This window comes from Gekko japonicus, unplaced genomic scaffold, assembly GCF_001447785.1.
Source record: "Gekko japonicus isolate JY-2015 unplaced genomic scaffold, Gekko_japonicus_V1.1 scaffold2283, whole genome shotgun sequence".
NCBI classification, from domain to species: Eukaryota; Metazoa; Chordata; class Lepidosauria; order Squamata; family Gekkonidae; genus Gekko; species Gekko japonicus.
This window is the reverse complement of record NW_015175432.1, coordinates 89,766-106,815: the sequence shown is the minus strand read 5'-3', so window position 1 is coordinate 106,815 and position 17,050 is coordinate 89,766. Positions and strand designations below refer to the sequence as shown.

Here is a 17,050-nt window from a genome sequence, read left to right as displayed (position 1 = left end):
TACCTCTTCCACGGAGCTGCGGTGGCTCAAGTGGTTAAGACGCTGAACTGCAGGCTGTGGAAGGTCAGTAGTTCAGCAGTTCAAGACCCGAGTGTGCCGCATGACGGAGTGAGCTCCCGTCTCTAGTTCCTGCTCCTGCCAACCTAGCAGAGTTCAAAAGCAAGAAATTGCAAGTAGATCAATAGATACCGCTTCGGTGGGAGGGTAACAGCGTTCCGTGCGCCTTGGTGTTTAGTCATGCCAGCCATATGACCACGGAAACGTCTTCGGACAGCGCTGGCTCTTCGGCTTTGAAACGGAGATGAGCACCGCAACCCTAGAGTCGGACTCGACTGGCTTTTGAGCAAGGGAACCTTTACCTACCTTTTTTACCTCTTCCACAGATGGCGGGACGATGAATCTGTGAAATATGCTTTCCTAAGAAAACCTGTGCTACTCCCCCAAGGCCAACCATCCCCGCATCAATTTTGCAATGGGATGTTAACATTCCTAGCGCACACAAACCCCACATTTGGACAACGGTTCAGTAAGCAAAACATTTGTATAGGAACAGAGCTCCCCAATGCAATGTTCGTTTCGGGCAGAAAAGAAAAACCGAATTTTCAGAGGGGTGGAGGTGGTGCTGAAGTTTGAGATGTCTCTGTTCTGCCACAATGCCTTGGGCTGGAGACCCCAACAGGCACGCCCCATAATGCCCTCCTAGAAATACCAGACCAAAAGTGGGAAGCATCACGGCCCAGGCCTTGCCAGCCATGGAGGTGGGGATTTCTCAGAGGCAATCTGATGCCCTATATTTTGCCCTGCTGTCGGTCCATACCGCTGGCTGCTCGCTCCTTCCACTTCTGCTTGTTCTCTTGGATGTACTTCGACCAAGTGGAGCGGAAGCTGTTGATGTCGGCGTTGATGTCTCCCAGCTCGGCGTGCTCGTCCACGGAGGGCTGACGCCAGTGGGAGCTGTGGAACAGTGGGGATACACAGTGAGGACATCTTTCAGAACTTCAGAAGGGTCACTGGGGGGCAGTAAAGAGCTACTCCTGGGACTCACTGGTCCTCCCTTTCTCCTTACACTTGGTCCTCTCCCCCACCAGTACCGGGATCAACTCACAGTGATACTCTCTGAGCCTAAGAGACATTCCAAAGCTGTGACTTTGGTTACAAGCTATGACAGATCATATGACCTGCATGGATGAAGCTTTGGACCATCCAATCAGTGGAAGCTTTACTAAACTAATAGCACTCAGAGCACAGACCAGAATGTTACCAGATGAGGAAAATTAGTTTTCAATGGGGGGGGGGGGGGGGAGACAGCAAAAAAAGCAAGGACTGATGTCAAGCCAGAGAGTCTCTGCAGTAGAAACTGGAGGTGGGGAGGCACTGGATTTTGCTGGGCTTACAAAAATGTCCCACCTTCCATTTCCATGGCAGATATTCTCTGGTTTGACATCAGTCCTTGCTTTTTTTTGCTGTTCCCCCCCCCCATTGGAAACCATGGAGGATAGGGGCACCTTCTTTGGGGGACCATAAAATTAGGCCTCCCTGGTTCAATCTTTTTGAAACTTGGGGGGGAGGGGTCTTCTGAGGAAAGGCATGAGAAGCTATGCTGAAAATCTGATGCCTCTAACTAAAAGAATTACCCTCCCAGACCCCTGGATACCCCCAGATAGATTCCCCATTGCTTATAACAGTCTGATAGTGTATAATGGAGGCCAAAAAAAAAATCGAGATTCCTGAGCACTGCAGTGGCAATGCTCAAGGGGGCCAGGTGGGAAGCTGGGCACGTGGCCTCAGGCAGAAGCCCTTGTTGCTTGACCCAGCACGGGCTTTCCCCATCTGTGCTGGACCTCATCTACATCCTGTCCACTCCGAAGATGTACCACTACCAGTTACAGATCTGAATGGATTCCTGTCTTTGTACAAATCCTTGCTACCCCCCCCCCCAAAAAAAGTGCATCTGCTCTATCCTATGTTTGGCTGTGCTTTTTTAAAGTATTTTTTTGGGGGGGTTTCATATGTTTGTGCGTGTGTATATCTGGAGACTGACTGTGTGTGCACCTGGAAGTCATGGCGACCTCGGGTGGCTGACCCCTATGGGGGGGCTGGAGGATATCCGGAGAGGTGGCTGAATAAACCTGCCCTTCTCCTCCCCACTGCTGGTATTTCAAGGAGGTCTCCCATCCAAGTACTTGCCAAAGTCGATCCTGCTTAGCTTCCGAGATCTTTTTTTTTTTAATTTAATTTTTGTTCTTTTATACAGTACAATACATTCATTACATAACACGATATACGATATACAAAAACAAAGGAGTGTAGACCGCAGAAAGATGAGAGTTATATTACCAGCATAAATACAGGTTTTAGTAATACTGTCGCTGTTCCAGCGATTTACTATATTTACTGTACGGTGAACCTGATGGATTGAGCGGACCTTTGTGCAGGGTGTTTGGAGTTAGTGTGGTGGAGACCAAACAGTTGGAGAAAAACATGACTTGTGTTGGGGTGACTAGAGGGTAGGGACTAGTGTAGTTTACAAAGACAGCCAACTGTGATATCGGGGATTTGTGGGGAGTACTTCGTGTGTTGTCAAATAATTTATAACTGGTGCTCAACGCCGTATGAACTTCAAGTGTAGTGTAGCGTTCGGTGATTTGGCACCTGGAAGTCATGGCGACCTCGGGTGGCTGACCCCTATGGGGGGGCTGGAGGATATCCAGAGAGGTGGCTGAATAAACCTGCCCTTCTCCTCCCAACTGCTGCTATTTCAAGGTCTCCCACCCTACTTGCCAGAGTCGATCCTGCTTAGTTTCCGAGATCTTTTTTTTTTTAATTTATTTTTGTTCTTTTATACAGTACAATACATTCATTACATAACACGATATACAAAAACAAAGGAGTGTAGACCGCAGAAAGATGAGAGTTATATTACCAGCATAAATACAGGTTTTAGTAATACTGTCACTGTTCCGGCGATTTACTATATTTACTGTACAGTGAACCTGATGGCTTGAGCGGGCCTTTGTGCAGGGTGTTTGGAGCTAGTGTGGTGGAGACCAAACAGTTGGAGAAAAACATGACTTGTGTTGGGGTGACTAGAGGGTAGGGACTAGTGTAGTTTACAAAGACAGCCAACTGTGATATCGGGGATTTGTGGGGAGTACTTCGTGTGTTGTCAAATAATTTATAACAGGTGCCCAATGCCGTATGAACTTCAAGTGTGGTGTAGTGTTCAGTGATTGGGTTTCCCAGTTTAAGTCTGCTATTTTTGCTTCCAAGATCTGATGAGATTGGGCTTGCTTGGGCTATCCCGGTCAGGGTGTTTGGCTGTGCTTTTATTTTTTGCTTTCTAGGATCTGATGGAGAAAGTGCTGCCTCTCTACAGCTGGGGTCTCCAAACTTTTTGAGCCTCAAGGCTTCTTTGGAATTCTGACCCGGGGCAGTGGGTGCAATCACAAAATGGTTGCCGTAGTAGGTGGAGCTCAGTGTTCCCTCTAAGCTGAGTTAGCGCGAGCTAGCTCACAGTTTTGTAGCCTCCGGCTCAGACATTTTTGTCTTAGCTCAGGAAGGATGGCTCCAGAGCAAACTAATTTATGCAGTAGCCAAAGCGCTTGCTCACAACTTTAATGCCAGGAGCTCACAAATTTTTGCTCACAAGACTCCACAGCTTAGAGGGAACATTGGTGGAGCTAATCACAAAAATAGCGGCTGCCAGAGGTGGGGCCAACCACAAAGATGTCAGGTAACGAGGCTGTGCATAATTCTAATAGTAGCTCTTCAACATTCCAGGCGGAAGGTCTGCTTAACGGAATGTCTTTAAATCTACAGAGGCAATGAGAGATGGGGAACTACAGATGCCTTAGACTGGTCCTGCATTGGGCAGGGGGTTGGACCAGATGGTCTGTATGGCCCAACTCTATGATTCTATGATTCTATGAATCAGAAACCCTGCTGGGCGAAAACCCCACCTAGCCCCACCCACGTTCTAAAAGCACTTGGCGGGTGCGAGGAAAGGGGTCAGCAGGTACCACTGTACTGCCCACAAGGACCACACTGTGGACCCCTGGTTGATAGAGCTGGTCACCTTTTGAAATTGTGTTTTCATAAGATTTGCTTCTCGGTTTTTTTGAAGCCCATTTTTCAGAAAGAAAAGAGTTGGCTTTTTAATTTGTTTTTAAAATAAAGAACAACAGAATAATAATTAAGATCTCCAATGACTAGTCTAGTATACTGATGAACCACAAACAGTCTGAGGGGTTTGAAAAGTGACCCTGATTAATCAGGTAGCTGATTTTTGGTTTCTATGAATTATCATAAATTAAAGAATTATCTTAAAAACTTCGTACGGTGAGGAGTATCTCAGAAAAGGATTCCTTCCTGCGCAAGAGAGGATAGAGAACGCTTCAAATAAAAACACTGGGTTTTTCTCTCCGGAAGCATTTTCCCCCCTCCGACACAGATTCATCTGGTTAATCAACTAAAGCGCAGCCAATTAGTTGACTAATTAATTGATTTCTTGACTCAGCTTAGAGGCCTAAACAAGTAAGCATCCCCATATTATCCAGGCTACTGGCACAGATGAGGCCACGCCAGCAGAGAGGGGAAAAATAAATCTTCTCGTCTCAAAACGGCATCTCTGCCGAACGCTTCCTCCCCAGAGGAGCTCTACGCAAGGTCAAGACTGTGGTGGAGTGCATACAGAACACCCTCGGCCCTGAGCGATGCCAAGGCCGTTCACAACTACAAAGGGGGCCGTTTATATGAAGACTGACGTGGCTGCCAGATGTGCCTCTCGGTGCTCCTCTCCCGGGAGTTCGGGGACACGAAAGCTCTGTCAGCGCCGGCACCTTGAAAGGTTCCTTTTGATCTCGCGGACTGACAAAGAAATCCCTTTGGCTCCTCACTTCCTTTCCTGACAAGACAGGCGACGCGCAACCACGGAAGCACTCCACGGCGCCTCAGACTCACAGAGGAGGTCAACGACAGGGCCCCAAAAGCAGCTGGCGGCGACGCCAGCCTTTCCTTTTTCCTAAGAGAAAAGCCCTGCCCAACATTGTTCCCTCTAAGCTGAGTTAGTGTGAGCTAGCTCACAGTTTTTTAGCCTCCAGCTCACACATTTTTCCTTAGCTCAGGAAGGAGGGCTCCAGAGCAAACTAATTGATGCAGTAGCCAAATCACCTGTTCACAACTTTCATGCCAGTAGCTCACAAAGTAGAATTTTTGCTCACAGGACTCCACAGCTTAGAGGGAACATTGCTGCCCAACTCCTCTCACAGCAAACTCTGAAAACTGATATCCTTTATTTATTTGTTTGTTTATTTGATTAGACTTTTATACCGCCCTTCCCCGCGAGCAGGCTCAGGGTGGTTCACAATAGAGCTGTATGAAACATATAGAATCCAACTAAACAGTCTAAAATACAAATCTATAGGTTAAATTTTAAAAAACACATGGCACCCTAATCCAATCCTAGCCCCCAATTTATATCAGCAATGGGGAGGGGGGGTGGAAGCAGGTAGTAGAGCAGATAGTTGTTAGAGTTGTTAGCCATTAAAAACGCATTGCTGTCCTCAACTGTATCCTGGGCGGAATGTCTCTGCTTTGCAGGCCCTCCGAGATTGTAACGGATCCCGCAGGGCCCTGATGCTAGTAGGCAGAAAGTGCCCTGGCTCTGGTTGAGGATCGCCGGACACTCTTTAGGCCAGAGACTTCCAGTAATGTTGGCCGCTTGAGCGTAGTGCACACACAGTTTCCAAGGTTTCCCTTGTTTCTCTGTTCTCCCAGCTAGCCGATTCTGATCCTGGTATTACTGTGGCTGCAGCTGACATGCCTGGCAGCAGTGGCTTCGATGTAAGGGTGGAAACGGAGGGTGTTATCTGTACGATCAGGGCTTTTTTTTGTAGAAAAAGCTCAGCAGGAGCTTATTAGCATAATAGGCCACACCCAGCAGCAGATACCCATTAGCATATCAGGCCACACCCCCAACAGTGCAGCTCATTAGCATATTAGGCCACACCCCGTGCCTTCCCTTGCCTTGTCCGAGCGCCCCACAGCTGCAGGGAGCCCGGGCAAGCCAGTTCTTGGACAGGCCGGGGAGGCATTTAAATGCCTCCCCGATCCTTCCCGTCCCCCCCCCCCGGCCCACCTGCCTTGGAGTCGCATGGGGGGGTTTCGCTCTCCAGGCCTTCCCTCTGTAGCCACGCACGCAGAGGTTTTGGCTGTAGTGGGTGTGGCCAACTCTGAAGCCAACCGGAATTCCGTTCCTGCCCCAAAATAGCCCTGTGTATGATCAGTTCTGTTCAAGACCACCGAGTCACTGGAATATTTAAAAAATCCCCACCTGTAAAGGGTCTGTCAACCAGTGCCAGAAAGGGGGGGGGGCAGGCAGCATAAACCTTCACCGTAACAGTGCCCCCCAAGGGCAACGCTTGACATCTCTTTGTAGGGATGAATGGCCGTTATTCACTTACACGAGAGAAATAAAGGAATCTGCTCAGGGATGACTTGGGTCTACCCTCGCTTTCTGCCTCCGGTCACCTTAATCAGTGAGCATCAGGCTCACTCCTATCTGTCGAGTCCGGGGGCTATGCCTTCCACCCAGTCTGCATGCCCAACAGTGGCCAGCCAAATCGTTGTCAGCAAGCTGCCAAAGAATTCTGCATATGTTTGAAGTTCATTCCTTGGGGTTCCCCCCCCCCCCGTATGGTGGTATGCAACTGCACATGTCTATTGTAACTCTAACGCGCGCACTCTCTTGTCTCATGCATTCCTTTTACTGTACGCTAATGCTGCTTTGCACTATTGTAATCAGCAAGGTCACAGGTGGTGGAGAGTCGGCTTCGCTTAGTCTATAATGAACTAGAGTGTGAGAGAACTATAATTGTTTATCATTTAGAAAGCCATTGCTTCCCAGGCTTTGGGCGCGAGTCCGACAGCCTAACCGCCCGAGTGGGAACCAAGTCTATTGGTTACTGTCTTTATGAATTTGCTTTATTATACTTTGCCCTGGTTGTTCTGGTTATTCTAAACAGTGCACTTGTTCCAGTATCATCATAGCTTCAATACATATTACTTTGCTTCAAACGTGTATTGGATTGATAGCGGTGGGATCGGACAATCGTTTCCCTCGGAGCACAGGATTGGATCGCCACCTGGGCAACCGAGGCGGGCCCCTGAGAAACTAGCAGCACTGCTAAGGCTTACATCACACCAGAAGATAAAAAAGGCTGGTGTCAGCAAACGGTGAGGTGGGGCAGCTGCCTGGGGACCAGGACTTCTGGTGGGGCCCGCTGATGCTGACACCCGTTCATCGCCCGACACTCCCATTCACGCCCTTCCCTGACTGCTTTCGAGTGCTTTGTCACCCATGATCCCAGCTGCCTCGCACTGCCAGGGAAGGGCGTTTGGGTGCTGCGCATGTGGGCGGTGTGCGTGTGGGTGGAGCCTAGTGGCCATAACAGTGGCACTTCTAGCTGCATCCACCACCAGTACAATATAGGTGGTGTGGGCAGCTGTGATCACAGGCAGTGAGAGAGCTTGCAAATGGGAGAGGGAAAGATACACAGGCATGTGAGGGGACAGGTAGGTAAGCACGAAGGGAAAGCTGGTAGTGAGTACAAGAGTCCCCTGGCCATTCTCTGCCCAGGGACCCCACACACCTGGAACCGGCCCTGAGACGACACACAGGGCTTACCGCCCATCATCACCTTCCATACCCGGTCTGAGGTCAGCCCCCAAGGTGCTCGCAGTACTGATGGGGCTTGACGTTCCTGTGTAGACACTGGGGGTTGTTTCCAGCCCTCTAGCCAAAGTGGTTGCCTAACCCTGGCTTAGCCCCACCTTGGCTTGCATTACCTGGTAACACACCAGCATAGCAAAACAGGAAGGGGCCGTAGCTCAGTGGGAGACCATCCGCTTGGCACGCAGAAGGTCTCAGGTTCAATCCCCGGCATCTCCAGTTAAAAGATCTGCCTGAGACCCTCTGCCTGAGATCCTGGAGAGCCACTGCTGTGGTCTAAGTAGGCAATACTGACCTTGATGGACCCGGTGTCTGGTTCAGTATATGGCAGCTTCACGTAACAGAGGAAATGTTGAGATTAATCAGTACTGTGGGTTTTCTGGGAAAATACGAATTGGAAAACATTCCAGAATGTTTTCCAATTCAAATTTAAATAATTTAACTTTTTTAATTAAACCGTGTAAGTGGGGGGGGGGAGTGATTTTTAATGGTTTCATAATGTAATTATATCTTATATGTTTTAAATTGTTAGCCGCTTTGGTAGCTCTTCTAAGGGCAGAAAGTCGGGATATGAATTTTGTAAATTAATTGATTAAAAACGAATTTTAAATAAGGAAAACCAAAGTTAAATAATGTCAGCGAAAGAAGGCAAAATGCATCATGTACAAACCTGGACCACATACAAGCACTGGCGTTTGTCCATGCTTCATATCCCAAATTTAGCCCATCTACCAATGACTGATTTGCAGAACAACATGCCAGCCAACTATAACTAGTTGGTTTTAAGGATTTTAAAATGTGATTTTAGAATGTAGGTTTTAATTTATCAGCTGTCTTGGTGGGCCTTGTGAGGGCAGAAGGATGGGATATAAATTTTGTAAAATAAAACAGATATAGATAAGCAAACTAGATTTAAGTATGTGGGGTGGATTTTTTCCCATGGAAAAATACAGCACTGGGGGGGGGGGGAAATTCTGAAAAATTCCCTGTCCTGCATCACTGATGAGAATTTCATGGCAGCCATACTTCTCTTCTGGAGGTCAAATCGCACTGCCTAGCCATGCTAAAAAAAAAAAGGTCTAGCTTGCCACCTAGTGGTGCCTAATACTAAAAGAGCTAAAACTTCAAACTGCCAGACAATCTTAGGATCTCCTGGCTACACTACACACACTGCCATATGATAATTATTATTATTCCTCCCCTCCCTTTGCCATCATCAAACCTGCTCTGTTGGGCAGAGGTCTTGTTCTTGGAGCCTTCCTCCACCAAGGGAATGACCATCTTCTCCGCCACATCGGTCAGAACTGCAAAGGTGGGCTCCACGATGAAATCAATGAAACCTGCAGATGGGGAGGGGCATTAGCAACCAACTGATGGGTACCCCTACCCCTGTGTGCACAGTGGATCACGTGCTGGGGGAGAGAGGAGATTTCCCCCTAGTGTGGTGGGTTGTGACAGGATGCAAAAAAGGGAAAAAAACGAAGAAGAGGAGGAGGAGGAGGAGGAGAGTGGACCCCGCCCTTCACTATCCAAAGAAGTCTCAGAGTGGCTTACAAACTCCTTTCCCTCCCCCTCCCCACAACAGACACCCTGTGAGGTGGGTGGGGCTGAGAGAACTCTTGACAGAAACTGCTCTTTTTCAAGAACAGCTCTTATCAGAACCACGGCTTGCCTAAGGTTATCCAGCAGGTGCAAGTGGAGGAGTGGGGAATCAAACCCAGTTCTCCCAGATTAGAGTCCTCGCACTTAACCACGACACCAAACTTAACCCTGAAACCTAGGATCAAGGAACCTAAAAAGGTAAGTCGAACAGAACAGAGGGCCAACAATTAAAACTTAACATATATAATATATAAAAATACATGTATTTATTTGTAAAGAATTAAAAAACATATATGGGACCATCATATATAAAAATACATGTATTCATTTGTAAAGAATTGAAAAACGTGCCAGTGAAAAGTCAGGACTAGCCAGCAGCCCCTCCTGGCTACATGAGCGGAACGGCACGCAGGCAGGAAAAGTCCCAATACAAAAGGCAGCCTCCTGGCATGCCACTCACCTATCTGCGACTGGGCCACCAGCGTGGAGGTACGATCACACAGTGGGGAGAAGGGCAGTCCCAGCTCAGCCTCTTTGTCCCCCTGGAGCAAACAAGGCAACATCAGAACCAGCCCTTGGAAACAGACAAGCCCAGCAAACTTAACCCAAGGGGACCACCAGTCAGAGCATGAATATATAAGCAGCCTCGTGTATTTATGCAGAACCTGAACTTGAATCCCAGAGGTCCCCGGCCTGAGATATCTATCCAGCTGTCCTCAACCAGAGCCAGGGCGTTCTCCACCCTGGTCCCCACCTGGTGGAGCTCTCTGCCGAATAACCAGGGCTATTTTTGGGCAGGAACGCACAGGAACGGAGTTCCGGCTGGCTCCTGAGTTGGCCACGCCCAGCAGGAACTCATTAGCATAATAGGCCACACCCAACAGCAGAAACTCATTAGGATTGGCTACATGCGGGCTGTGTGGCCTAACATGCAAAAGGTTCCTGCTACAAAAAAACCCCTGGGTTTTGACAACAAACAAGGCAAACAGAAGAAGAAGCAAAAGGTGGGCGTGGCTGGATGACCACACTTCTGGTGGCATGGGGGTGTGGCCTACTATGCTAATGTGCTGTGCTGTCAGGGGTGTGGCCTACTATGCTAATGAATTTCTGCCGTTGGTTGTGGCCTGTTATGCTAATGAGTTCCTGCTGGGCTTTTTCTACAAAAAAAGCCCTGCGAATAACACCTGTGCCCTGCGGGACCTGATACAGCTCCGCAGGGCCTGTAAGGCAGAGATGTTCTGCCTGGCATTTGGTTGAGGACAGTGACGGTTTCCATCTGGCTGGCACTCACACCCCCTGCCTCCCTGTGAGGCCCATGACCAGTGTTCCCTCTAAGCTGAGTTAGTGTGAGCTAGCTCACAGTTTTTTAGCCTCCAGCTCACACATTTTTTGTCCCTTTCCACTATATTGGTAGACCTGGCCTTCAGAGGTCTGCCCCCTCCCCTTTTCAATGGAGGGAAAATGCCTGTGAGCTGGAAGCTAAAATCCCTGAGAGTGTTCCCTCTAAGCTGAGTTAGTGTGAGCTAGCTCACAGTTTTTTAGCCTCCGGCTCACAGATTTTTGTCTTGGCTCAGGAAGGGACAGAGCAGACTAATTTATGCAGTAGCCAAATCGCTCGCTCACAACTTTAATGCCAGTGGCTCACAAAGTAGAATTTTTGCTCACAAGACTCCACACCTTAGAGGGAGCGTTGCCCATGACACCATCAGGAAAATTTTAACGCCATCACTGGCCATTGCTGTATTTTATTGGTTTTAATTTGCTTTTAGTAATGCTTATATGATGTTATGTTGTACGCCGCCCTAAGCCCGGTCTCTCCGGGGAAGGGTGGTCTAAAATCAAGTTTAACAAATAAAAAAATAAAATCTGGAAAGTCTGTTGCATGGGCAGCTTTGCCCTGTCAATGCAAATGGCCAGGAGGAGATGGGTAGATGTTTCTTCCCAAGCATTTAATCCCGTTTCCAGCAAAGTCTGCATTGTCTAGGGGATTCTGAGAAGGTAGCTGATTGGCCCGCAAAGATGGGCCAGTGCTGGCTTGCTGCCAGGACATGAGGCGTTTTGGAAGGTCACACCACAGAACCTCGATTAAGGTGCCCCAGAATTCTCGCGGCTGCCAAGCTCCTTCCTGCATGTGTTAGCCTGGTATCAAAAGATGGATTCCCTCTAGCCTCTGACTGAGCTAAGCCAGGTGATCCTGGGATACAAAGACACAGCTCATGGTGTGGAGGGTCATGTTTGGACAACGTGTAGGAGCACTCATGGTTGCACTCATGTTGCGGAAGATAGCCTACGCCCTCTAAGGGAAAGTTCTGAAGGGGGTGTGGAATCCTGAGAATCTTAATTCTATTTTTCCCCCAGGTTCTAGTCCTCGTGGCTGCAGGGGAGGGGGGAAATGAGAAGGTATGAGAAATTTCTGCTAAATAGAATTGCCTAGGGATCTTTAGGACGAAGCTTGCGGTAATCAAATGCCTGGTCGCTCTTTACGCAACAAAGCCTCTCCAGCTGAACCCGAGTTCATCTGCACACAAAACACTTCCACCAGCATCCTCTAAGCCAGTGTTTCCCAACCTGTCTGTCGGGACCCAGGGCCGGCTCCAGCTTATTTTGCACCCTAGGCGAGGATCCCTTATCCCCCCGTGCGCCCACCAATTTTCAAAAATAAATGCATTTTAGGAAGAATGAAAAACACAAATAATCAAGAAACTCCCAGAGTATGGGGCCGGGTGCAGTTTGGTGCCCCTAAGGGCCGTCCCGCTCTAAGCGATCGCCTAGTTCGCCTAGTGAGTGAGCCGGCCCAGTCGGGACCCAAAAATGGGTTGCAAACAGTGATCCCTCTAAACTCAGTCTGTGTGAGCTAGCTCACGTTTTTTAGCCTCTGGCTCACCCATTATTGTCTTCTCTCAGGAAGGATGGCTCCAGAGCAAACCAATCGCTCGCTCACAGCTTTAATGCCAGTGGCTCACAAAGTAGAATTTTTGCTCACAAGACCCACGGCTTAGAAGGAGCATTTGTTGCAAAGCTTCTGGAAGTGGGTCTCAGGCCAGCACTCCCTGATGGTCGCCTCTGCCCTTTCCACTGCTTTCTTTTGTATCTTGGAAATCAAGATCTGGAAACAGTATCTTCCATGTCATACTTTAGTTAGTATTTTTTTTCTTTGCTGCATATACAAATTGCCACAGCAAATGAAGGGGGTTGCAGTATGACATAAACCAACACAATAGAACTACTGCAAATAGTGCAAATCATGCAAATTCTAATTTGAATAAATGCAGCAATATTGAATCCAATCCATTGTACGCTTATTTTACAGAAAATAAGGACGTCACAAGATGAAATGAAGACGTCAGCAGATGAAACTGGACGAACTCCCCCGGAGCCCCCCGGAGTTAACATTTGGTTAGAGGTGTCTTTTTCATACATAAGACCTCAGCTGTGCATCCACATGATCACGAATCTTCCAAATTGGACTTTCCTTTGTTCCTATGCGTTTTGAAGTTACTCACAAACAGCTCTTAGCCATAATATCAAAACCAATTTGACAAATTGGTCAAATAAACTGTGTCCTGATGGTTACTAGAGTGAGCTTCTAAGATCCTTAGGAAGGATTAGCGGGTGTAAAGGAAAAGGAGAGGGTGGTCAAAGGCTAGAATGTAACCTCCAGATGCAAAGGCTGCATTATCGGAATGCCACTAGCTTCAGGTTTATAGCGGAGGCAGCGGCACCCTTTGTGTTCACTGGTTTCTCAAAATCACCTGGCTAGCTACTGCAGAAAATGGAATGCTGTGCTAGGTGGTTGTCAAGGTCATAGTTTGCTTAAAAGGTAAAGGTAAAGGTTCCCTTGCTCGAAAGCCAGTCGAGTCCGACTCTAGGGTTGCGTTGCTCATCTCCGTTTCCAAGCCGAAGAGCCAGCGCTGTCCGAAGACGTTTCCGTGGTCATGTGGCCGGCATGACTAAACACCAAGGCGCACGGAACGCTGTTACCGTCCCACCGAAGTGGTACCTATTTCTCTACTTGCAATTTCCTGCTTTCGAACTGCTGGGTTGGCAGGAGCTGGAACTAGAGACGGGAGCTCACTCCGTCATGCGGCAACTCGGGGTCTCGAACTGCTGAACTACCGACCTTCCACAGCCTGCAGTTTAGCGCCTGAACCACTTGAGCCACCGCAGCTCCTTTTTTAGTTTGCTTAGCACCCCTCAAAAAATCCTTGGGCCAGTCTTGGATGGGTCACTCTACCAAGTCAATTTGGACTTGTGGGTCACCATACAGAAAAGGCCGGGAACCACTGCTCCAAGTGGTGCATCTCACAAAATAATCTGGCCCTCCCACAGGTCTGTGTGCAGTGTTCCATATAAAAGGGACACGCAACCGTACATCATAGGTTTGCCTTTCCCACAAGTCAATTTGGACTTGTGGGTCACCATACAGAAAAGGCTGGGAACCACTGCTCCAAGTGGTGCATCTCACAAAATAATCTGGCACTCCCACAGGTATGTGTGCAGTGTTCCATATAAAAGGGACATGCAACCATACATCATAGGTTTGCCTTTCAAAACACTTTCAGCGGGGGAGAGGCCGGAAACCCCCTCCTCACTTGCAAAATATTTTGAAGGGAAGAGTTGTGACTCACACACCGGTGCAGTCGATACATGTCTACCTTTGGTGCATGAATGCTACTTCCCGAGCATAAAACGGATTGATAGGTTTCCAAATTGCTACTATTGCCAGAGATACCTGTCGGAAGAACTCTTCCATGAGCGCCTTGGTCCATCGGGAATGCACCGTCCATTGCTTGGTGGGGTGGCTGATGTCGGCTGCGTGCAGCAGCAAGGAAAGAGCTTTTGCCTTGTCGATCCTGAAAAGGCAGCGGTGCAGCGGTAAGACCATGACTCAAGCATAATCCCTCCTCCCCAGTAGGACAATACATGCTACTTGCCATTCACAACAAAAGACAAAAGAGGGGTGGGGGACTATATCTAAATTTAATATATAAATGTTACCAAATACACAAAAATACATGTATTTATGACAGATTAGATAAAAAAAACAAATGTAGGCCCAAATAGTAGCCTCAAATCAGAATCAAATAGTTCAATTATCTCAAACATAGATGATTTCTGACCCCGACCAAGCATGTTTCGGCCAACTGGCCTTCTTCAGTGGTCAAACAATGTTCTTACACAAGGGCTGCAGACATTACAATAATAATACAGTTACTTCTTAAACTTAGACCAAGTTGAAATTGTTTTAGAATCAATACCTGTGACCTATGGCAAGGATATAATGCAGAGGCCCCATTTTAAATAACCTACTGCCCCGGTCAGGTACTCATGTCTTGAATGGTAATTCAGTTGTGTGCCTTCCTCTGCTGCCCCCCCCTCCAAACGAAAGAAGCCGTCTGGAGCCAATAGTATGTAATATGTAGTATGTCATTACATACTATTGGCTCCAGACTGCATCTAAAGAAGAAAAAATAGGGATGAGGAGCGCACACCAGAAGTGATGTCAACACAGCGATGCATGACACTCTGGTATCTGAGCAAAAACTCGACGGTGGGTGCCTTTTTTACCCTAGAGTTTTTGCCCAAATACCAGACAGTCCTGTGTCATTGGTGATGTGATGATGTCACTTCTGGTGTGCACTGGAAGTGGTATCACTGCCTCACTGGTGAGGTTGCTGTGATGCTGCCCTACTGCCTGTAAGTCCCCCTGCCGACCAGCTGATCGATAGCAGAGGGTGGCAGCTAGGGGTGGGGGATTTTCCACCCCCCAGCAGGAGCCTGGCAGTACCCTACGAGTGGCAGCTCCATTCATAGATACTGCACCAGTGCACAACTGACAGCAGAGGCCTGCCCTACTTCCCAAAAAGCCTGCACTTTCCTGCAGAACCCCAAAAGTACGTCTTCCTTCCCCACAGCGCCTTCGCCGGAACACAAGCACAGGGCCTGCCTACAAAGACAGCCTTCCAAAGAGAAGGAGGGCTGAGCAAAACGACTGACTCCCTTTCTTCCGTTAACATTTCCTACACTGTCAAAAGGTGGGTGTGCACAAACAAATGGCTCTCTGCAAATTCTTCAGCAGTTGTTCTGAAAAAGGTTTAGGCAGCACTGCCCTCGCTTTGGATTGCCTTTTGTTCGCTCTGACCTTGCTAAATTTGACTGGCTACATTGCAGCACTGTGACATCACTGTTTTCAGTGCAAATTCCCCAGTCAGCTGGGATCAGCCACAAGAATTATGCAGGAAGCAAAAAAGAAGAAGCTTTAAACAGAAGAGAGAGAGAGAGAGAACGTACCAAAACAGTTATCAGGGGAGGGGGGAACACACCGAATTACACACGGTGATTGTTCTCACAATGAAAGGAGGTTTGGGGAACAGTTCTGACTCACAGCGAAAGGAGTAGAAAAGAGCAAGAGTCCAGTCGCACCTTAAAGACTAACAAAATATGTGGCAGGGGAGGAGCTTTCGTGAGTCACTGCTCACTGCTTCAGATACAGAGCTAGGGCTGCCAAGTGTAAATTCCTCCGGAGCGGGGGACTCCCGTCCGGCGTCTGGAGCGCGGCCCCCGGGGGGAACCCCACCCTGACGTGCGTGTCACCCAGAAGTGATGTGACGACGCCAGGTACGCTGGGGGTGGGGCCACGACCATCTGAGGGAAAACCATAGAGTTTTCCCTCGGATGACCGTGGCCCCGCCCCCAGTGTGCCCGGCGTGGTCGTGTCACTTCCGGGTGACGCGCACGTCGGAGTGGGGTTCCCCCTGGTCTATACAGAGCAGTGACTCACGAAAGCTCCTTTCTGTTGTTCAGTCGCACAGACGAGTCAGACTCTTCGCAACCAGTGCTACTGGACTCTTGCTCTTTTCTACAGCTACAGACCAACACGGCTACCCATCCTGATCTAACAAAAGGAAGCTTGGGGAACAGTTTCGACTACACTCCTTGGGAAATACTGAATGTCTGTTCAAAATCAAATCAGAAGGATATTTATTTATTTTATTTATTCCCCACCTTTCTCTTCAAGGAGGTCCCAACACAGTGTCTACCGTTCTCCTCTCCTCCGTTTTATCATCACAACAACTCTGTGAGGTAGGTTAGGCTGAGAGAGTGTAATTGGCCCAAGGTCATCCAGCGAGCTTCCGTGGCATGAGTGGGGATTCGAACCTGCGTATCTGAGATCCTAGTCCAACACTCTAACCACTGCACCACACTGGTTCTTGATATGAGAGCGTGCAGCAGAGTTCTAAACAAAGTATATGGGCATGACTACATCAAACACACAGGCACGTGGGTAACCACCACCAATATAATAAAATGGCAGTAAGGGTCAATGAGGTCAAGGGGCAGTGAGAGCAAGAAAGAAGAACAGTATCAAAACAACATGACTGTATTTGCAGTGTGCCAAAAACTTGGGGATGCCAGCCTCCAGGCAGGGCCTGGGCATCTCCTGCAATTACACCTCATCTCCAGACTACAGAGACCAGTTCCCTAGGAGAAAATGGAGGCTTTGGAAGGTGGACTCTGTGGCATTGTATCCCATGGAGGTCCCTGTCCTCCGCAGGATCTACCCCTAAATCTCCAGGAGTTTCCCAGCCTGGATCTGGCAACCCTACCTTCCCTCATCCCTTGCCAGGGCCGGGGCAATCTGGCAACCCTACAAAAATGACTGCAAGGGGAGGGGGGCATTCTCCATATTCAGAGTACTGGACAGGAAATTATGTAAGC

At 48.5% G+C, this 17,050-nt stretch overlaps 1 protein-coding gene across 1 annotated transcript in view; it reads right to left on the bottom strand.

Moving 5' to 3' along the window:
* Window positions 1–788: 788 nt before the first annotated feature.
* PDE1B (phosphodiesterase 1B) overlaps window positions 789–17,050 on the bottom strand; it is a 32,838-nt gene continuing 16,576 nt past the window's right edge. Inside the window, exons 9-12 of the mRNA XM_015425841.1 lie at window positions 14,064–14,184; window positions 9,792–9,873; window positions 8,952–9,069; window positions 789–954 (exon numbers count right to left, since the gene is read on the bottom strand). Of these exons, the coding sequence (XP_015281327.1) occupies window positions 789–954; window positions 8,952–9,069; window positions 9,792–9,873; window positions 14,064–14,184 (487 nt within the window). The remainder of the gene's footprint in view (window positions 955–8,951; window positions 9,070–9,791; window positions 9,874–14,063; window positions 14,185–17,050) is intronic.